Below are 23,996 nucleotides of genomic sequence, written 5' to 3'. Positions count from 1 at the left end.
ACTCCCAGTGCCTATACCAATGCCTGAAACATAGAACAGTGGTCCCCACCCTTCTCGGCACCAGGGATGGACCGGTGTCATGGAAGACAACTTTTCCACAGATCAGGGTACAGGATGCAGGTGGATGCAGTTGGGGACATGGTTTCTGTATGATTCAAAAGTATTACACTGACTGTGCACTTTATTTCTATTATTATTACATCAGCTGCACCTTAGATCATCAGGTATTAGATCCCAGAGGCTGGAGACCCCTGACATAGAAGACACTCACAGCTCTTGAAATGAGGTAAAATATGCATAACATCTCTGTCAACCTTAGCAAGGGATAAAAAATCTTCAAGTTACAACATGCACAGAACAGAAGATTAAGTTGTAAAATACTTTTTATTGTAAAAACAGAGTCAATAGAGGTTGACAACATAAATGTTATTTCAGAACATTTCCCCTTGGTTCTTGAATTTGCTAGGTTCCTATGTACCACCAAGTCTCCATTAGCACATGTCAGGTTTTATGGTTCTTTTCAGATATGTTTATTGATTATGTGTAAATATTGCTTAGAAACAAAAGTCCATATCATATTAAAACAAACAAAATACCTGCTATGCCTTTCTTTCACATTTCCTATAGGGAGACCTATCTCAGCTGCTTTCACAATTTAAAAGTTAAGTTAGTGCCTTAACCAAAGAATCCTCTTTTACAAATTATTAAATCAAACCTCTCATGACATTTGCCATACATCCAGATTTCAAGATTTTAAAACAAAAGAATTTAGAATTTAAAACAAACTTCAGGCTGATTTTTTGTATTTGAAAGACGATTTGCAGCATACAAATGGAGAGAGAGTAGTGCAAAATGCATCAAGTTTTATATGATAAATATACTTTCAACCTAATGCTGCCTCAAAAGCAAAGAGTGAAAAATTATCCCTTCTCAAAAGCAATCTAGAGGGACTCAATAAAGTTCACAATTTAGAAAGATCAACTGCTACTCTATTTCCATAGATTGCAAAATGATTTCAGAAACATATTAAAACATACAATTGTTTTACAAAAATAGAAATAGTGTGTGGGACTTTACAAAATTGTATAAAATATAACACTATATTTGTAAATTCGAGATAGTTTCACACTGAAATAGAAAATACTTCCACAGATATGAAGTCTATCCAACTCAACTGGTCTGTACTGACCATCCTCCTACATTATTTCTTTCAAATCTTTACCTGTGCTCTAGCGTGAGATTTTCTAAAGAGATTGTTTATATTTTGAGAAATTGTATAGGATTTTTCATTCTAGAAACAATGTTAAAGCAGATGAATTTATACCTAAAAATATGTCAGCAGAAATAATGCAATGACCATTTGTCCTTGGTAAATTTCAAACCAAACTCCTAAGAATGACAATTATAATTTGGTACCTATAAAAAGTAAAAATATAATCACAACAATAATATTTTTGAAAAAATATTCATACAGAATGAAGGACCTTGAAATTTAGTTACTTGTAGCTGTCAAATGAGAAGTATTTCCTAATTACTCCCATCTATAACATTCATTTTATCACCCCAGAAAGCACCAGTGTACTTTTAAAACAAAACTAAAAAGTGAGAAGGTAGGGGCTTATTTCATGCAACAGTGCTATTATGATAAGGCACCACCTGGTATATGAAAAAGTCAAAGTATTTCCAAAACATGTATTTCTGTTACTGGTATCTTAACGTTTAGATAGGATGGTTAGAAAAAAGCTAATAACATAATTCACTAACCACATCTTACTCCTTTCTCCATTATTCTTTGTTTTTAGTTTTTCCATATAACAGAACATATACTAAACAATGCAGCACATGATATGTTAAACATCTCTTTCCAACCATCCAAGAAAGCAGTCTAGAATTAAAACAAGAAACCAAACATTTGTCTGATATATTTGCAATAGGCTATCCCTGTAGAAGAATAGGGAGCGGGGGGAGGTGAGAAGAGGCTGCGGGGGAAGGGGGATGATAACAGGACCTATTTTCTATAGAGTATACTGAGGCACATAGGTTGAAAGTTTCTCAGGCAAATTCATGGCAAGAGCAAAATTGAGAGAAAGCTCAGAATTTTACATTCCCCCAGAGCTGATTTCTCAGATAGTCACACCCAATTAAATATTTCAAAATATGCCCTTAGTCACTGCTATCATCATCATCATCATCATCAGATACATCATTTAAAGGAGGCTTCAATGACTGACTGTAAGAGTCCGATCTAGCAGGCTGGCATGCGGCCATGTCCCCGGTAGAAAGCAGGTCATAGCAGAAGTCACAAATCCGCACAGGCTTAGAGGACTGGCTGGGAAGAAGAAATCTCTTTTCAGAGCAGGGCCCACAGACAACAAAACCACATTTGCGGCAATGGTGACGACGATTAACAGGTGTGAATTTTGCTTTCTGACAACGCATACATACAGTTGCCTCAGAGTCAGGAACCCAGACAGCAGCATGTTCATTACTGGGTGTCTTCCCACTTTTGGAGAGTAAATCAGTGACACACTTATTTATATGATTCATCCATTCTGATTTCTCAGTGGCAGTGGCAGCATAAACTGCAAATGATTTCGTTGGTGTCTTGATCAGCCATCCATTCCTCAAGTCTCCCTCATCTTTGATGGAATCAATTGTCACATTTTCTAGGGGAATAATATGTTGTTTGTTGTATTTTTTCTTCTGGATGACAATATTGCCATATACAAGAATATCATTAAATAAGAAAAACTGCCTTGCTTTGGGCTTTTTTCTGCACAACTTAGTCAATACACCTTCACCAATAAGAACACGTCCAGGTATAGTTAAGGGTTGGCCAGCTGCTCCAAAACAGTTTTCTACTATATTTATACGTCTAGTATTTGCTTCACTGTTTGCCAAGCGATCCACCATCTTTTGTTAATAGCCTTAAAAAAGAGAGAGAGAAATTAGCACATACAAATGATAAATTCATATAAGTTTCTAAAAATGACACCATCTAAATTTAATCTAACAAATCATTACTTTTATCACAAAGCAACGTTCTCCAATTGTTTCTAAAATAATCACTAAGCACACCAAAAGAGCTAATATCTCTCAATTTTTATAATCATCAAAAACACTTATTAACCATCTCTATACAGTACCATACTAGTTAAGAAGGTATTTATGAAAGAATAAACTTCTTACAGACATAAAACAACAAATAATTAGGAAATTAATATAAGTCATCAGTTCCATAAAATTTAATCTCAGAGGTATTCTGAACAAGAGGGTCAAATATTATATTAATATAAACTAAGAGAAATGACTAATTTTTCCAGTAAGCTCTTACCACTGAGCTAAAGCCTCAGTTCTCTCACCTGGATTACCAGAATGGTTTCCCAACACATCTCACTGCCTGAGGTCTTGCCCCTTAAATCAATCTTCAGGCAGTAATTTCACAAATGCAAATCTGATCATGCCATTACTGAAAATTACTCCCCTTAACCTATAAAATGCAGAATCTTTAGTATGGCATTTATAGCCCTTCATTACCTGGTTCTTGCTTATCTTCCCAGACTCATCCTAAGTCACTCTTTACCTCAAATCCTATGTTCTAAGAAAACCCTATCACTAGCAGTCCACTTCAACCACACGTATCTCCTCTCATGCTGCTACATCCTTTACTATTCACTACCCCCAGCCAACTCTTATTATCCTTCAAAACTCTTAGGTTATCATACCTACTCCAGGAAGCCTTCCTTAAACTCAGTTAGACTAAACACCTTCCTCTGTGATCTTTATATTCTCTGTACCTTCTGGACTCACTCTTGTGGAAGGACTGAAATTTGTCTTCTCCATAGGCTGCAATGGAAACTAAAAAGCAGAGACCATCTGATATCTGCCTTTGAAACTCACATCTCCTGGCACAGCAAAAGTGCTTAAAAATGTTGACAAGAGCATCTTAGCAATATGCAAAACCCATATTAATCTAATTTTAAATGAGCACAGATTTAAGCTCTAGATCTAATTTTTCCCCTCAATCTTGGGTCCTTATAAAGCCTTCTTGCCTTCCACAAGGGTGGACTCTGCCCTGAAAGTTATTCCCAAGAATTAATGACAATGCATGGCTCCAAACTGTGATGGCCTCTCCTTCTAATTAGGGCAAATCTGCCAGCCAATTAAAAGTCGACTGTCCTACACACAAGTGCATCACAGAAGAGGAAATAAACAACAGTAAACATACAAAGAGGCTCAATTCCATTTATAATTAAATAAGCAAATAAAATATTAGGATATTTTTTCATTCAGCAGATTAACAAAATTTTTTCAATTTCTTAGGAAGCAGTACTATTAAGGATACAGGGAAACAATTACCCTCATAAACTACAGAAAATATGTGTACCTGTAGATCCAGGTGCTTAAAAGAAAACTGCCTTAAGTGCATAAAGATATGTACAAGGATATTCAATGCAGGATTGTAACAGAAAAAAAAAAAAAGGAAAAGCTCCAAATGTTTAAAAAAAGGAATTGGTTGAAAAATTAATATACTAAATATCTGTTAAGAATGTGATAGATCTAAATACAGTGATATGGGAAAATGTTCAAGATATTTAGGTGGGGAAGGCTGAACATAATGATCTCATTTTTATTTCAAATATATACCAAATTTCATCAAATCTAAGATCCTATTGATTTTTAAGATAACAGTCTCATTTTATGTGTTGAGAATGAAAAATGCTGCCAATTAAATCATGGTAAACTCTTGACTATAAGACATCCCAATTTTAAAGACACAAAATATAGTAAAACCTGTTCATCTTTAGACTCAATGAAATATAAGCACATAATCATAGACACTAGTTAAGTATGTAAAATTAGAAAACTATATATTATAATATCCACAATGGTTATTTAGCTCAGGGAAGTACAATTATGGATAATTTTTCATAATTTACATTATAGTCAAACACTCAACAAGTGTTTGTTAGGCACTGATTTAGGTACTGGAAAAAAAAATCTAAATTATCACAGGCAAGGTCCCCACTCTTCAAGGCTTACCTCCCAGTTGGGGAGGAGGTAAACAGGAAAAAAAACCCAAAAATCAAGCAAATCTCTGCAGTGCTTTTCACACTTATTATTTTCCTATTTTAACTGTCTCAAACTCCTGTGAAATAACTAGAGAAGTTTTTCTCTCCCAAAGACATCTAGTAATATTTGATGAAATGTGAGCTGAAGGAGAATCTAAGGCATGAAGAGAGAGATTCAGGCAAACAGTCTGGAATAACTACTCGCTAGGAGCCCAAGCAAGAGCTGAGCACTTCACATGCATTACTATACTTCCTACTCAGATCAACTTTATGATAGAAGATGCACTATTAGCTCCATTTTACAGATGAGCAAACGGACATAAAGGAGTTAAGCACCATGCTCATGGCTGTCACAGAACTGGGGCTCAAAGCTGATTCCTCTGTGCTGTAACCAATATATTACGGCACACTAATTATTCCTTAAGGCTCCACTGACTCTACAAGAACTAAGAAAGCTACTGCAGGCCTCTGGACCCTCACAGTAAACCCTAAACATACTGAGAATAAAAGAATACTAATTTGAGAAAATAACCTGAAAGGACAAGTCATCATTATTTATTTGGCCAGTCTTCTGATTTTGCAATGTATGAAGCCTGAATCTGTTCATAAATCCTTCTCCCTGTTTAAGAATTATGCAACAAAAGTGCAGTTTAGGGCATTAACTGTTACTTGGCTAGAACAAATAGCTTTCAAAGTTTGACAGTGACACTGATATGAAATGTATTTCATATTGCAGTGTTACAAACATATACAATTCAACTATGTATGACGTATTCTGCTGCTAAGTTGTTTCAGTCGTGTCTGACTCTGTGCGACTCCACAGACAGCAGCCCACCAGGCTCCGCCGTCCCTGGGATTCTCCAGGCAGGAACACTGGAGTGGGTTGCCATTTCCTTCTCCAATGCGTGAAAGTGAAAAGTGAAAGGGAAGTCGCTCAGTCATGTGCAACTCTTCGCAACCCCATGGACTGCAGCCCACCAGGCTCCTCCGCCCACGGGATTTTCCAGGTAAGAGTACTGGAGTGGGGTGCCATTGCCTTCTCCGGGTGTATTCTAGCATCTTCATTTATTTTAATGACAGCTGTAGCCCATTTGATTGACTTCGGTAATGGACTGTGACCCATTAATACATTTGAAAAACAATGAGCACAAAGAACTTAAGACCTTTGGCCTCCCTTCCCTTATCCCTGTCAGTCCTGAAGTATTTTCTGACAAGAAAAGGGGAAGCACTGAGCTTGAAAACCCAGGAATATACAAATGCCACACACACACACACACACACAGAAGAGAAGGTTGGCCGGGCACAACAGGGAGGGACTGAGAGGATGGGAGACTATCAAACGGGAAATCAAAATACTACCTTTAGCTGGCTAATTGCTAGATACCCCAAAGCAGGTTCTCAATAAACTGGATTTATAAGGCATTACCCTTTGGCCTAGGCCGAAACAGGACCTCTATCTTCTCCCAGAGTCCAAATTCAAGTCTACCACCTGAGGTGCCCCAAACAGTCAGAACTCTCAGAGAGTTTTGTGAGAGTATCAGAATACAAGAATACTGAGGCTAGCCAAAGAGCGAGCCCCTTGCATATCTGCAGGAAAAGAAGACAACTGTTAATATAAAATGTGGCCCAACTGAACTTCTATCTACTTTTCTTAGGCGGGAATACCAGTGAATACAGTAAGAGCTAGGAAGAATAAATCATCTGGCAGAGACTTCTTTAGGATAGATTTCAAGAAGTAAAATTGCTAGGTCAAAAGGCACCAATGTTCAAAGCGCAGGCTACCTTTTACAGAATTTCCATTCTGAAAGGCAATACCAATTTACCAAGTAGCACAATGACTGTACCCATTGCATCCTGTCTCACACAGATTTTCATTTAAAAATTTCAGCAGGGTAGATTTTTTTTAATGTAGATTTTTTATTCATTTCTTTTACTTCTATTTATTATGTTTATCCATTCAAAAACTGTTTACTGAATACTTTCTAAATGCCGGATATTATCCTTTTCCTCTCACAGCTCAGAGTCTAGTGGAGAAGACAGACAGTAAGTAAGTAAATGAACAGGTGATTCTAAAAGGTGAAGTGCAATGAAGGAAATCAGCAGTGTACCAAGATATAGGGGAAAAACTCAGTTATTGAATAATTCAAAGACTTCACTGAGGTGGTGCTACACACTGGCTCTTAAACAATGAGGAGTCAGCTTTACAAAGGAATTAATACTATGAACAAAGGTCCTATAACAGGAAAGAAGAGTATTTTCAATTTAACTGCATGTTTTATTTTATAGCTACCTAGTGAGGCCGGCCATTTTCTAATGTTTACTAATTTGTATTCCTACGTTCATATATTTAGATTATTAATCTGTATATAATCAGCAATACGTGAACCGTGAACTTCCAGATGTTCAAGCTGGTTTTAGAAAAGGCAGAGAAACTAGAGATCAAATTGCTAACATCTGCTGGATCATTGAAAAAGCAACAGAGTTCCAGAAAAACACCTATTTCTGCTTTATTGACTATGCCAAAGCCTTTGACTGTGTGGATCACAATGAACTGTGGAAAATTCTGAAAGAGATGGGAATAACAGACCATCTGACCTGTCTCTTGAGAAACCTGTATGCAGGTCAGGAAGCAACAGCTAGAACTGGACATGGAACAACAGACTGGTTCCAAATAGGAAAAGGAGTACGTCAAGGCTGTATATTGTCACCCTGCTTATTTAACCTATATGCAGAGGACATCGTGAGAAACGCTGGGCTGGAGGAAGCACAAGGTGGAATCAAGATTGCTGGGAGAAATATCAATAACCTCAGATATGCAGATGACACCACCCTTATGGCAGAAAGTGAAGAAGAACTAAAGAGCCTCTTGATGAAAGTGAAAGAGGAGAGTGAAAAAGTTGGCTTAAAGGTCAACATTCAGAAAACTAAGAGTATGGCATCCGGTCCCATCACTTCATAGCAAATAGATGGGGAAACAGTGGCTGACTTTATTTTTCTGGGCTCCAAAATCACTGCAGATGGTGACTGCAGCCATGAAATTAAAAGATGCTTCCTGCTTGGAAGAAAAGTTATGACCAACCTAGACAGCATATTAAAAAGCAGAGACATTACTTTGCCAACAAAGGTCCGTCTAGTCAAGGCTATGGTTTTTCCAGTGGTCATGTATGGATGGGAGAGCTGGACTACAAAGAAAGCTGAGCGTCAAAGAATTGATGCTTTTGAACTGTGGTGTTGGAGAAGACTCTTGAGAGTCCCTTGGACTGCAAGGAGATCCAACCAGTCAATCCTGAAGGAGATCAGTCCTGGGTGTTCATTGGAAGGACTGATGTTGAAGCGGAAACTCCAATACTTTGGCCACTTGATGCGAAGAGCTGACTCACTGGAAAAGACCCTGATGCTGCGAAAGACTGAGGTCAGGAGGAGAAGGTGACGACAGAGGATGAGATGGTTGGATGGCATCACCGACTCGATGGACATGGGTTTGGGTGGACTCTGGGAGTTGGTGATGGACAGGGAGGCCTGGCGTGCTGCAGTTCATGGGGCTGCAAAGAGTCGGACACAACTGAGCAACTGAACTGAATTGAATCTGTGTATTATACATAAAGGCTATTAACCCAATTATCTCAGTGCTTTTCCTAGTATATTATTCTGCAATTTTGTTTGTGGTGTTTGACATAGAGGGAGTTTTTCTTAAGTAGTTATACTTACATGTATTTTCCTTTGTGATTTTTTTCCCATGACTCCTAAACTTTTCTTATCCAGATATCAGATGTTCCTATTTAGTATTGTTTTATGACATGAATTTTACATTTAATGCTTTTACACACCTGAAATTTATTCTGGCATAGGTAAAAAACCCTTTTTTCTTTTCAAATATTCACATTCTAAAGATGCTAACTGCTCCAGAATCATCACATACTGTGTGACCTCAGGTTTTCACACTTATAAATGGAAATAATAGTAGCTACATCAGGAGATGATTAAAGGAGATAATGTATAAATAATGTTCAAAGCAAGTAATCAACATGTGGTAGCTATTATTTATTGGTATTAATAATCTAATCTACTGATTTATGATGCTCTATCATATTAAATTTTTATACAGTATTATAACACTACTTCTGGGCTGTGGTCTAATCCTTTACTCTGGTTTTAATTCTTCTGTCAGTAACATGCCCCTGGTAAAACCAGCCTGGAGTATTTCCCCTCACTTAACATTTTGCATGTTTCAGCTGATCTCCTCCGCTTATTCGTCCAGATGACATCTACTCAGAACAGTGGTTCCCAACTTAGCTGCCTGAAACCACAGGGGAGCTCTAACTTTCAGAACACCAGAAAGAACAGGCATCTCAATGTACCATCTGGGCCCAAAATATTCTTTTTATTTACTCTTAATATATTAAGTCATTTTACAACTAACTTACAGCAATACAAATAAATGGATAGTAAAAAATAATAACTTTAAGAACAATCTTTATAAAAATTTAAACGTAGCAAATTTCTTATCCATGTTTCCGTTACTGAATGCATACAGATGCAAAACAATCTGTATGTCTGCAAAGGATAAAAGATGTAGCCTTTCAATGCAACCAACTGCTCGTAAGTTATCAAGCATGAATCTATATAATATTTCCATTTGCTTTTAGGAATATTGTTTACTAATTAATTGAGTCTGAGAAATCGTTGAGAAAATCATCAGTTGAAGACTTGCAGTCTGAGATTTCACTAATAATGCTATATCATTATTAAGTCTAAGTGTAGCCTTTTCTTTCCACTTATCTTCTGACTTGTCTAATCGCTCTGAAATGTATAGTTTTGTCCTTTTATTGTCATTATATGGAAAATGTAAAATGATAAAAAATCTGTATTCGCAAATATGTTAAATGAAAGCTTAAAATAAACAGAAAAGACTAAGAAGGGTATCTCCAAACAGCTCATGTATCTTTTTGAAAAATGATGCAATACTTTGATTAATGTAATAATAAAACTGAAAAATGGTGCAATGGTGGTGATATATTTTATCATTGTATCATCCTTCTAGGCAATTACTTCTATATTCTTTTTTTCTGGGGGGGGTGGTTTAATAATTCCTAATAGTAAAATGCTTCAAGATACAGGAAAAATAAGATCACTAAAATCCTGGACTGTATCTTAGATTTATACATGTCTAATAAGCCCATATGGTAATCACAAGCTATGTTATTTAGTAAGTAAAATTTCCTTTTTGTTTCAAAAATCTCTAAGAAATAAAAAAATATATAAATATCAATCATTACAAATAATTAGAACTGATTAAAACAGAAATTCAAAAACCAAAATTAAAACCAATAGACTGTGATGATAAATATAAAAGGTTAAGAAACATGGTTATCTAGATTTCTCCCCAAGATGTTCTGATTTTATTAGTCTGAGGTATGTGGGGTACGGCCTACACTGATATCCTTTAAAATTCCCCAGGTAATTCTACTGTGCAGCTAAGGTTTAGAACCATGTTAAATTACAATAAATAAATGAAAAAAATAAACAGACAAAATCCACTGAAATTTTGATAAATTCATATTATAGTCATAAATTAACTTGGAATAAATTAACATCTTTATAATTTCAAATGTTCCTAACAGGTTGATACCATCTCTTCCCAAGGTTTTAAATCTTGGGTTAATGGGCCCAGTAATTCTGTAGGTTTTGTATCACAAGATTATTATGTTCCTTACATAGATTCCAAGGTACTTCATACTTTTGTTGCTATTTTGAATCTAATCTCTTGTCCACACTGTATTTTCTAATTCATTATAAGAAAAGTACTAATGTTTCTGCTGGTTTCTTCCCATATCCAGCCACTTCAGGGAACTCTACGTCCTAACCCAGTCCGGTATCCTGGCCTGGAGAATCCCACGGACAGAGGAGCCTGGCGGGCTCCAGTCCGCGGGTCACACAGGATAGGACACTGAGCAGAGCACACATGCTACCAGTTCTCCACGTGACCTCCTTTGTCTGCTTTTCCAGAACATGGTGTTTGGCAGCCTTAATTCATAGTTTAAAACAGCAAAAGCCCACCGAAAACAAAACAAAGAAATCCTCTTAACCTTTATAAAGTCAGCTTTATAAACCAAATTTTAAAAACTAAACCATCCAAAGTTTCAAAAACAGTTTTCTTGTAGACAAGAACGTTATTTGAATTGTCCAAGTTCCACTCTAGTCTTTTGCTAACCTTGTTTCTAAAGTTAATATGTTCTTCAGTGGAGTGTCTACCACCTGTTAAAAATGTAATATTAGATGAGGCAAAAACTCTCTTAAAAAGAAGAATACTAGTTACAATTGAGAAGCGAGTCCAACTGCCACAGAATACCATGGCCCAGTTCTTCTTACTGAAAACCAACACCTCTTATCTCATCCTTGCAGGTGAGTTTAAAACAAAAAATCACCTAATCAATTTCTTACTTGAATCCAAGACATCTGATATCAGTGAGAATGAGTATTCATTCAACTGTGCACTGTACCGGAAAAAAACAATAAACTATGAACCAAGAGACCTGGATTCTAATCTCAGCTCAGGCACTAAATAAGAGATTTCATACAAACTACCTAACCGCTCTACATCCACCCACACCAGCCACCACCTTGAATAAAATAATCTGCAAGGACCTTTCTGTCTTTAAAATAATGAACTCTGATAATAGACAAGTCATAGTTCTGGTTTACTACAAGACTTTGTTGTTTTTGTTTTTTGTTTTTAGTCACTAAGTCGTGCCCAACTCTTCTCCGACCCTATGAACTGTAGCCCACCAGGCTCTCTGTCCATTGGATTTCCCCAGCAAGAATACTAGAGTGGGTTGCCATTTCCTTCTCCAGGAGATCTTCCCATCCCAGGGATTGAACCCGCAACTCCTGCATTGGCAGGCAGATTCTTTACCACTGAGCCACCAGGGAAGCCCACTACAAGCCTTCAGTTCAGTTCAGTTGCTCAGTTGTGTCCGACTCTTTGCGACCCCATGAACCGCAGCACGCCAGGTCGCCCTGTCCATCACCAAGTCCCGGAGTTTACCCAAACTCATGCCCATCGAGTCGGTGATGCCATCCAACCATCTCATCCTCTGTCGTCCCCTTCTCCTCCTGCCCCCAATCCTTCCCAGCATCAGGGTCTTTTCCAATGAGTCAGCTCTTCGCATCAGGCAGCCAAAGTATTGGAGTTTCTGCTTCAACATCAGTCCTTCCAATGAACACCAAGGACTGATCTCCTTTAGGATGGACTGGTTGGATCTCCTTGCAGTCCAAAGGACTCAAGAGTCTTCTCCAACACCACAGTTCAAAAGCATCAATTCTTCGGCCTTACTTGCCTACAAATTAATTTTCAATCAAATTTCTGACTGTGTCTTAACATCAATCAACATTTTAAAATCTGTTACTGCTGAATTCAGACTATAGCAAATGTAGAAGGAAAAGAAGATACAAACAGGAAAGCAGGGAGGAAAAAGATATTTTTAAAAAGCAGCAACTATCAGAGGTACATCCACCTTGGGCAAATGTGTTAACTGTTACAGCAGACTATCCTCTCCTAATACACCTAAGTCTAATGAACAATTATTCTAAACACCTAAGCAAAGGACAAAAAGGTTTTACTTTTGAAAGTTATATAACTTAGTAAGTATAATAATAATCAGGAAATTCTAGGTAAGACGATCAGTAACATACTAGGACAATAAAGTAACATGTGGCAAATTAAATCTGGGATTTTAGTAAAATGTACTTATTCTATCAATAAGAAAAGACAAAGTTTTTCCCTCTCCTTTCCACTAGGACACTATTTTTTTTTTTAACGCATGTTTTTCCATTATACTTTGCTACCTTCAGAAATAAATATTCCATTCATGCAGACTTTACTATGCATTTGGGGAAAGCAACTGAAGACACAAGAAACTTAAAATATATGGTAATAAGTATTAAATATGCTCAAAACAATTATTCAAACACTAACAGGAAGTGAAAAGTAAAGCTGTGACTAATTTAGCGTCTCAGTAAACGCAGTTTCAAATAGGTTAGGCATGATAGAAAAACTCACCACGGTATATAAAGAACAAGTAAGCCACAGTTGAAGATTTTCTAAAATTAATTTAGAAAACCAGAAGGGTCACATTATGAATTTTTTAAAAAGGACTTTAGAGAGGGGAAGAATATGACCTCAAGCTGAAACAAGTCTTCTAGTCTCTAACTTGCATTTAAATCACATCACACAAGACAACATTAATATTCTTTAACTACAGCTATGATCAGGTAACTCTATATTCAACAACCAAAGGCTCCCTGGCCAACTAAATCAAATCCAAAATCCTTAATCTAGTATATAAAGCCCTTCAGTCAAGCCCCAGCCTGCCTATCTTTTCAGTTTTGCCTCTTTCTGTATATTCTCTTATAATCAGACCAGACTACCAGTTATTCCCAGGATATGCTCTGGGCTTCCTCCCGTCCACCTGCTACTCTGAAATCTTATCAGTCAGTTCAGTAACCTCACTGCCACGTGGTGTTTCACCTGTACCATTTTATGGCACTTACAATTCTATTAAATTTTATAAAAATGTCTATGTCTGCTTATTTTTAACAGATTTGGAGGTTCCTGAAAAAAAAAGATCATTTCCTACAACTTTGTATTCCCAACAGCGCCTACAAAACTGCTTGCATATACATACCAGCAATGTGCACTGAGCAGTTAAAAGTGGCAGCAACTTCTCAATCTTGGGTTTTATAAAAATCAAAGACATCATTTTTGACATTCATAGTACTAATTTTCACACAAAACAGGAACCACACCCCACACATCAAATGCTTCACTAGGCCCACAGATTTTAAATTTATAGCAAATGTTCTGGTCTATTTAACTATAGTATCTAATTATGAATTCTAAGTGTTGAGCATAGCAGATCCTGTTTTTAAAGTCTCAATCTCATGATAATATATAAAAATGATTTCTTCTCTTGCCAAAAAGCACAGCTGTTCAGTTAGCAAATAAAAAATGATGATGTATGCGTATTTTCATCAACAAATTTCAGATTAAAAAACTGTATCATTTCAGAAAGTATTTGTACAGGGGCAGCTGTACAGTGATGACAGCTGTTAAATCATTGTATAATATTTGAAAAATAAAGCCGGTACCCATCATAGCCCTAACAGTAGTTACAATCTCATTACATTCAAGACTTTATGCTTTGTGTTAAAGGGAAAAAAAGAATGAACCAGACACTGGGAATTAAGACGTGTTTCAAAAAAGTTTTAATAAAAAGCACAATGAAATAAATACTATAATAAAAAAAAGTGATAAGGAATAATGTAGCAGCTGAACACTTGAAACAGGTTGTGAAAAAAAAGTTGAACTTCAAAAGACAAAAAAATGATAAGGCATAAAGCCCTACAAGTAAAAATGTGTTGTAAAAAAGTTACATGTACTCCACTCCCTTGCTTTTAAAATCTGAAGAACTGTAAGGACTCCTAATTTTTAAAATAAAGTGTTTCCTCCCCTCCCCCGGGGTGGGGGGAAGTTACATGTACAGCTGCAGAAGAGGCAGTATAAGTTATTTAGAAGAAGAAGTTATTTAGTGGAAAAATAGTGGAGAAAAACAGGGGAGAGATCTTGTTGATTCCTGAGGGTTCTTTTCAAAGCTTTAGGAATGAGTGGTCTGATTTGATCTGGATTCTTCTAAGATAACTGTGGAAACAATGAAAGATTTCAGAAGGGCGAGACTGAAAGCAGGACCCAGTTGAAAAACTACTACAAAAGGGGAAAGTTGAGGCGAGTCTGAAGTTTGCAACAGGAAAAGAAAAAACTGGTAAGGTTCAAGACTGCCATAACTAATTAGATGTGGAAGAGTAAAACTGAAATTAAATCCCTGGGTTCTTAGTGTAAGCAATATGGAAGCTAGTAAAATCAGTAATTTTCAATGAATTTCAAGTAGAAAAACATTTACTGATCACTTTGTACAAAGGTAGAAGTACTCAAAACTCACAATTTTTGTGAAGAAAGATAATCACCAAGCTCACATATACAGATATATGTAATTCATGCGTTATACATTAGGGTATATTTCCAAAGGAAAGAGGATGATGGGAGAAACTGATAAGGAAGGAAACAAAACAAGAAAGTGTTTGGTACGCATATAATGTGCTATGAACTGAGGAATATGATTACCTCAAATCTGTGCACTCAAAGTCTAAAGGAGCAGAGGAAAAACAAGCCAAAACATAAATTTCTTTTAATTAAAAAAATAAAGAGTGATGAAACCTCAGGCCAAAGATTATGGTTGGGAGGTAACTTTATCAGGGGGAATATTTAGAAACAACTCTTAAATGACTAGAAATTCAAGCTAGGCCTTAGAGCAAAAAGTCAAACTATTCAGGGGAGAGGGAGAGATAAAGCAGATGGTATTCAAATACAGTAAGGAAATAACTGAGCCTAGGCTAGAGGAAGCAGGGTCTGGGGAATGTATAGTGGTAAAGTAGAAATCTGGCAAGATAGTGAAGAGCCAAAATACAAAGGAAAGTAAGCATCAGACTGACCAGCTTAGACTTTACTATATAGGCAATGGGAAGACTAAGGTTTTTAACTAGAAAAACATTAATAAGTATGCAGAACACAGGATGAGGCTACCAAAGAAGCAATACTAAAGGAAAAAAAAAAAAAGGGCAGGGGTATATTACAATATTCTCTAAATGAAAGGTAACAAGTCTAAGCCACAAATTTGACACCAGATATAAAAAGAGGAAGATGGAAGTAAGAGAGATTACTGAGGTAAGGCAGAAAGGATTTAGCAACCAAGTGAATGTGTTTGAAACTGAATGTAAGATAACTTCAAAGGTTTAAGCATAAGCCATTGGACAGATCAGATGCTAGCTTTGTTCCAGAAGGACGAAGAAATCATTCTGGGATATATCTTGAAGTCCCTTCAGGGTATCCATCAGACAAACATCTATCAGACAACAGAAACACCAAGAAAAGCAGGAAGCTCCAGGACATAAAGAGATTTAGGAGTCATCTATGAAGAGATGACTGCTGCTGCTGTGAATGAGAGGAGAGGGCAGAGGACTAACCTTTGCGGAATGCCTAGTCTAAAAAGCAGGAGAAGAAGCAAGAGAAGAAAGAAGGAGACAAGAGAGCACAAAGCACCTTTTCAACATGCTTTCACATGTCCTGCAAGTCTTAGAGACTAAATAAACTGACTGTGCCAAAAGACCACAGTAAGTACTGAAACGTGGTTGGAAAAAATCAAGGACTAAAGGTAAGATATAGTAATATTTCAGAAAGCAGAGTTCTTTGACCCTGGAATTTTTAACCACAGAAGTTTATCCTGAAAAATAAAACTCTTGAGGGTGGTAGTAGGGGGCTGTAAAACAAAGTATTCCGGGTGGCATCAACTCTACTAGTGATAAACAGAAGCTAAATTTCTAGCCCTAGAAAGGAATGGCTAAATATAACATTTAAAAAGCCAAATATCAGGACTTCCCTGGCGGTCCAGTGGCTAAGAATCCAAACTAAGATACCGCATGCCGTAGAGCATAAAGCTTGGGCACTCTAACTACTGAGCCTGTGCCACCGCAATGAAGTTCCCTGCAAGCCGCAACTGAGACTTGATGCAGCCAAAAAATTTTTTTAAAAAGCCAAATATCATAAAAGAAAACATTTTATTACATAAACATTTTAAACTTTAACACTGGAGGGGGGAAGAATTAACGAAAAAGTGTTGCACAACGTGGCAAAGGATCACATTTTTAATATATAAAAGGCTCCCATAAATCAATGAGAGAAAAGGAAAATATTCCTCCCCAAAATGGGTAAGTACAAACGGCAATTTCCGAAGGAATAAATGAAGTGAAAGTGAAAAGTGAAAGTCACTCAGTAGTGTCCAACTCTCTGGGACCCCATGGACTATACAGAGCATGGAATTCTCTAGGCCAGAATACTGGAGTGGGTAGTCTTTCCCTTCTCCAGGGGATCTTCCCAACTCAGGGATTGAACCCAGGTCTCCCACATTGCAGGTGGATTCTTTACCAACTGAGCTATCAGGGAACAAATGAAAACCAGTAAATGGAAAAAACACTGGCTCTCAGTGCTAATCAATGAAATAAAAATTTAAATGATGCATTCTTCACCTAAGATGTGGAGAAAATGAGCATGCATAGTCTTGAGAGTATATACTGGAATAGCTTTTCAAAATGCCATTTTTGGCAATGTAAGCACTTTAAAAAGTTTCCACAATTCTACTTCCAAGAATATATGCAAAAAATAATTAGACCAGTGTACAAAGTTGTTCACGTGAAGACATTCACTGTAGCTCTGTCTACAATGCTGAAAAGTCAGAAACAACCTAAACGTTCAACCAAAAAGTTATGACATTTCCATACAATGGATTTTCAGATAGCTCTTTGGAGAATACAGATTAATATTTAACATGGAAAATTGTTAAATAAGGCAGTTTATGAAATAAAAGCTTCTAAACAGCACATACAATATAAATCTTCTTCTTTAAAGTCTGGAAAGACACCCACCAAAAATTCAGTACTGGTTATCTCTAAGTATTGATACTAGGGTGAAATATTTTGATACTGCCTAATTATTTTATATTGAACATATTCTCATCAACAAAGAAATGGGTTTTAAATTAACAAAATACAAAGAATATTTAGAAAAATATAATGAACACAAAATTACAGGTATAATTAGGGGCTTCCCAGGTGGCTCAGCAGGTAAAGAATCCACCTGCCAATGCAGAAGAAGAATACAAGACGTTTTTTTTCTTCAACTACTGTTTAAACAAGTATAAAGAATTAAATGGAAATGTAAAGAAAAAAAAGATGAAAGAGTTGATGCAAAGAAAACAGAAAATTCACATCATAAAATCCATAGAAGCAAGGTCATCTGTTAAGAGTCAAGTGTTTCAAGATTGGGTTTAGCAACCTGAGTTAGGAGTGAAAGGCAATAAAGAAAATGAGTCAACTCTGGGATGAAAAAAGATTAGAAATGAACTAACACACAGGCAGCTGGAAAACAAATATTTAAAAGTCACGAGAGGTGTTGCTTTTATCGGGGGTGCTAGGCAGGGACAAAAGAAAAAGTAAAAGGTGATATTTACAAGTTGAGAATTGACCAGTAATATAAGGTCAAGGAGAGAAGGACTATGTGGTACTAGTGGGTTCATAGTATATGAACTGCAGAATTCAAGATTGGGAAAAAGGAAGAAAACTAACAGCCTGGGAAGGATTGCATGAGGACAAAAAGTTGGTTCATTGGATAGGATGGAAAATACAAAGACAGGCCCTTGAATGACAATCTCTGATCATAGTTTAAGACCTGAGGTCTAAATGATGACAAGATTAAAGAACACAGTCATTCATGTAGGTCATTAATGTAAAATGGAGATGAAGGTCACTGGACTTAGTGACTGTAGCTTTGAATGTGGCCTTTCTGGCCTGAAATAAAGGTAACTATTACTTTAATCTCTGTGCACTTCACTTTCCTCCAAATTCATTCTTTCCAACCTGACAGGAATTTGGCTGGTACTTAACCTCTCTCTGCACTTTATTCAACCACAAAATGAACAGAATAAGGAGATGAGAGACTGAATTAAATGAATGGTTCTCAACCCTGACTGCACATTAAAACAAAGACACAAACAACAACAAAAAAAGCTGGCAAAGCTACCTATACTTTGATTCCAAAGCCAGTAATTGTGATTAATTTGTTGAAGGGTGGGGTTCAGGCATCAAGTATTTTTAAGAAGCTACTCAGGGAATTCTAATGTGCAGCCAAAGTTGAGAACTGAACTAGGTTTTTCTAAAGGTTCTTTCCCTTTTAAAACTTTACAACTCACTGCCACTGTGCTCATTTGCTGATTAACCTACTGAACATTCTGCACCAAGCACTTCCACAAACATCTTAGTGAACACTGGGAGGCAAATGTTTCTGTGTCCATTTTACAAATAAGTTCAGTGAAGGTTAAAGAAATGAAGTGACCTGTTCAAGATTCAAGAGTCACAAGCTAGAATGGAGTCCAGCTAGAATTGAGGTGTGGTTTGATTTTGTTCCAATCCACCCTACATGTGACTCGCTTTCTCCAGCACTCACAGTGACTACTTGAATGCCTTCTGTTCTCTTCCCAGGACCCCCTCTCCTCCCGCCCCCAAGTGAAGCACAAAGTTTGTGATTTACAGGTTGACTGGAGAGAAAATTATGGGGACAAGGAATTAACCCAATTTTACAGTAATTTCATTACAGAATTACAGACCACCACCTAGGGAGGGTTTGAAATTTAAAACAGCACTGTGAGAGTGTATCTACGGAGTACATTTTATTCACTTAAGCCAACATACACCTTGCTACTAACCATGCAGTTGGTGTACAAAGCTGGTTCTCATAGATAAATTTATCAACAGAAAAGCAACTTTTATGTTTTACAATAAGCAAGACGTTCTAAAACAAAATTCTAAGACAATTCTACCAAAACAATAAGTGACAAGAGAAATGAGTGTTCTATCAAGTAACTTAAATGTATAAACATGATCTTCAAAATTTTAAGGCATTAACTATTTCTATCCAGTGCAAACACTAAATACAGTTGCACTTTAAAAGTATGATTACTATCTTTTTGCTGATCCACTGCTACTGCTTCTTTGTTGATTACACTTCAGGACATTATCTACTTGGAAATTTCATAAACATTCAAGTTCTGTACCCCTAGTCCAAAATTAGTTGAGTTACTAAGATAAAATCTCAAAAAAAAAAAAAAAGGCAACTAGGAAAGAGCTAACTACTTTTACTCTTGGAAAGTGCAATTTAACAAGAAATTCATGAAGTATATTTACAAAAAGTGTATGTGTATTCATCCACTCAAACCTTTCCTGAGCATCATGTTCTCAGCACCCTGAGGATGAAGAGGCAAGTCAGAGCTCATGCAACGCTTGCTGTTGAGGAAATGCCATGGCAGAAAAATGTAATATTTACCGGGATGCAACTGGATAGATAAGTGACTTATTCTTGAGAAGAAAAGGTGGTGGATAAGGAGAACTGTGCAAAAAAGTTTTAAAGAGCATAGGCTGAGTATTTTTAAGAGGAAAAATTTCAGTACATAAAACCTTGAAAATGAGGGAAATTCCTAGGAAATACACACACACTCACTAAGAAACTAAATTAAAATCAGAAAGAGCAGCTACCACAGAGAAAACAAAGTGGACAGAAACTGCTCCACGGGAATGAGTTAAGTATCCTGCAAAGTTATGCTATAAGAAAAATAAGAAAGCTTCAGTCATAAGACCTCAGTTAAATACCAAGCTGTCCGCTAGATGTGTGACATTAGTTAAATCACCTCAATTCTAGGTAACTTTTCATCCAGAAAAACACATATGTATAATGGCAATCACCTGACAATGAAAAAGACAAAACAAAAACTAAGAATATTAGCAATCAAACCTGAGCAGAAGTTATATTTTTACCTACAGATTAAGAAGAGAAATTCTCCAAGACATGTTGAAGGATTTATCTTATTTGTGATTAAGAATACTCTAAGTACAATTAATAGAAATTTGGAAGACCAGATGCCTTTATTAAAACTAGTAGTTGACATTCATTTACTGAGGTGATTCAAGCTGAATCTTTTTTGATGCCTTGGTCAGTGCACCAGTTTTATTTTTTGAGGCGATTACATGTGCTTTCCAAATAAGTAACTTAATACCATTCACCTCCAATGCTGTGAGGACCCGAAGAGATTAAAAGCAGAAGCCTTCGTTAATACTGAATTAACCCGAGGACCCCATGAGCTACCAGAGTACAGAAAAATGTAAATGCTCAGAACACGGTAGGCATGCACCTTTAAGGAACCAAACGGAGGGGGAAAACTTCACAATGTCAAGATCACTTCACTTTATTCTTAAGGGAACACCACATGCCTTTCCCCCAGTGAACGGTCCTGGCTTTCCTTGCTGAATTTCTTCAGCAACGCACTAAAAAAACAACAAACTTTGAGTCTATGAATTACAGAGAAGGGCTTGGTTACCTGTAACCTTCATACTACCCGTTCTTTTCACCGCACACTCGCGTTACTATTACAACGTAGTAAGAGCGCACAGCGGGTATTCAAGCCGCATGAACAGCAAGCTCTCGGCCTCCCAACAAAAATTTTAAAGAAAAACTTTGGCATACGACTTTAAAAGACTCCTAATAAGTAAGGCGTCAGAGCTAGTCCTTCTATCAGGGCAAATTGTGCGGTGCCATTTTTTTTTTTTTTTTGCCTCAAATCACATAAAAAGACGCCGTTCAAGTTCTCAAATCACATAAAAAGACACTGTTCAAGTTACAAGGTCCCTGATGCCCAGACCCTGCAAACTTTCTGGACAGAAAGACGCTGGCACCCCAAGGCGCCAGTGGCCACGACGGACACCCAAGTCTTCACGCCCTCACAACTTCTTGCCGGACCTCGGGGTCCTCCTCCCCGCGGGCCGGACGAGCACCCGCGCGGCCCTCCCTGCGGCCCGCGAGCCCTCCGGCGGGCGGCCGCGGCCCCCTCAGGACGCGGGGAGCCGCCCGGGAGCGCCCCGTTTCTCACAGACCCCAACATGGCGTCGATCGCCGCCGCCGCCGCCGCCGCCGCCCGAGACGACGACACCTCCCCGCGCCGCCGACGGCCCTGGGACCGCGGGGGAAGCGCTCGCAAAGTTTCGCTTCTCTAATCCCGGCCCGCCGGGGGGGCCGCCCGACGACCAAGCCCGGGCTTCACCTACCCAGCCGGGCGCGGACGGCCGCAGCGGCGAAGGTCCGACTTCTCCCCGTCCCGGGCGCCGCGCGCGGACTCTCCTTGCCTCCCCGCCCCAGCTTCGCAGGGTGTGCAGCCAGCGGCCCCGCGCAGCCGGCGCGATCCGGACGCGGCGGGCGGGCCGGTGTCGCAGACACTCACAGGTGACCCTCCCGCCCCTCCAGTCGAAGCCCACAACGGCCGCCGGGGCTGGCCTCTCCCCTCCGCGCGCGCGCACAAGCGCGCCGCCACCCACACGCCGGGCGCGGGCGCGGGCGCGGGCGCGGGCGCGAGCACACCCCCCGCGCTCGCTCCCCGCCCTTTCTGGCCTGCTCCCTCGCCCCGCCCGGGCAGTCCCGCGCGCCGGGCCCGAGGGGGCGGGGCCAGCGCGGAGGCCACACCCTCCTGGGCGGCTGGGACTCGGGATTGGCTCCTCTGCTCGGAGTCGAGGGCGCGCGCCCTGACGCGGATTGGCTGCACGTGCGACGTCTTTTACCTGGGCTGCCGGGCGCAGGCGAGCCCTCGGAAAGGACGGTTCACCTCCTCGCGAAGTGCTTAACGATGCTATAAAAATGGAAGGAGGGCTGGGCCCCTTTCCCGTCACCCCGAACGGGCCTCTGCGGGGAATTCAGGAACTTTCCGCGACCGGGAAATGAAAGCTTTGGATTTAGCTGCCCAAGGCGTCCGGGTAGACATCTGTTTGCTACATCCCCCTAGCGCGGGCGTTCCTGCCCCATCACGTGTTCCATTTGCTTGTCCTAAAAATCCTATCGCTTGAAACACAGGAAACGACGGCGGCAACACATACCCCACATACTCCGCACAGCCTTTTAAGTGATGCCTTTATTCCCTGACTTAGAATTCTGGTCTTTCCCAAAATTTTCTCTGACACCACAAACGTACTTCACACACTTGGAAACAGTGATGATGGTATATAAGGTTAAACGTGCCCTTCTTCATTTATACCACAGCTAAGTGCGCTGGTGGGTCCGTGGAGAGATGTAAAAGATGCCTAAGCTAGACAAGGACTGGGGGCCTGGTGGGGGGGGAGGACTGCATATTCACTTCAAACAAAAAGTGAATAGGCAGAAATTAGATTTGAGTAAAGTTTATCTTTCCCGTTGATCTGTTATATCAAGATTTTGAAAAAAATGCCTGTTTTCTTTTATATTTTTTCTTTTTTTGTTTGCTTTTTGTTTTTTCTTTTCTTTGAAATAGTAACTTTTTTTTTTAACCTTTGATTGTTGAATCAGAGCCACCATAACCCATGCCACATGAAACAGCACCCACCTAGAGAACATAAAGCAGGTCTTGGTTCCAACCAACTTTCTTTTAGTCTGGGATCTACCCTCTCCAGATCTTCCGCCTCCCATCCTCTTCTGTTTGAATATATCAGAAACAATTTTTTTTTTTAAATTGGTGACTAGAACAAAACTGGCAGGATGAATTTTTTAAATAGGAAAACAGGAAATCACCATCACAGAAACCTTTACAAGTGTTAGCTGTAGTTGTCTGTAGACAAGTACAAATGTTCCTAGAACTCTCATCTCAACCATCACCATACCCCAACTTCATTTAGCCTCATTCCCCCTCTGCATACAGAACAGCCTCTGTCAGTGGAAAGAAGGATGGACTTAGCTCCAAAATCCCTTTAAAGTTTGAGATTAGGAATTGCTATGTCTGGTCAGTTGTCTAAAGTCTAGCCTAAAGTGATAGGAAACATTTTTGATCACTCATCTATTAGTAAAAATGTTTGCCCTCTCTCACCTCCCATTATACTTATTTAGCTTACCATAAATGGCATGGGGACTTTCCTTCTGGCTAAGTGGTAGACTCTGTCTGTCAATACAGGAGACATGGGTTCAATCCCTGGGTCAGAAAAATCCCCTGGAGAAGGAAATAGCAACCCACTCCAGTATTCTTGCCTGGGAAATTCCATGGACAGGGAAGTCTGGTGGGCTACAATCTATGGGGTTGCAAAAGTCACATGACTTTGTGACTAAACAACAAAAGGCATGGACTTAGCAGCCAAAAGGACTACTCAAAGTTTGGCTTTGCCACCAGCTACACAGTATGAAAAGGCAAAAAGATGTGACCCGGGAAGATGAGCCCCTCAGATTGGTAGGTGCCCAATATGCTACTGGGGAGGAGAGGAGAA

The 23,996-nt window shown here is 38.8% G+C and overlaps 1 protein-coding gene across 4 annotated transcripts in view; it reads right to left on the bottom strand.

Moving 5' to 3' along the window:
- Positions 1-365: 365 nt before the first annotated feature.
- Positions 366-23,996, bottom strand: part of PLEKHF2 (pleckstrin homology and FYVE domain containing 2) — a 38,319-nt gene continuing 14,688 nt past the window's right edge. Inside the window, exons 1-2 of one of the 4 annotated variants that reach the window (XR_014055821.1) lie at positions 21,828-22,070; positions 366-2,927 (exon numbers count right to left, since the gene is read on the bottom strand). Coding sequence is in view for 1 of the 4 variants with exons in the window: in XM_081497030.1 (XP_081353156.1) it covers positions 2,164-2,913 (750 nt within the window). In the remaining 3 variants the exon portion in view is untranslated. Of the gene's footprint in view, positions 2,928-3,725; positions 3,860-21,522; positions 21,700-21,827; positions 22,071-23,996 lie in introns of those variants that run through there. The other 3 variants (XR_014055822.1, XM_081497030.1, XR_014055823.1) reach the window with 3 other exon arrangements.

The sequence above is a fragment of the Giraffa tippelskirchi genome, chromosome 6 (genome assembly GCF_054371585.1).
Source record: "Giraffa tippelskirchi isolate mGirTip1 chromosome 6, T2T-mGirTip1v1.2.pri, whole genome shotgun sequence".
Lineage (NCBI taxonomy): Eukaryota > Metazoa > Chordata > Mammalia > Artiodactyla > Giraffidae > Giraffa > Giraffa tippelskirchi.
This window is presented reverse-complemented; position numbering and strand designations above follow the sequence as displayed.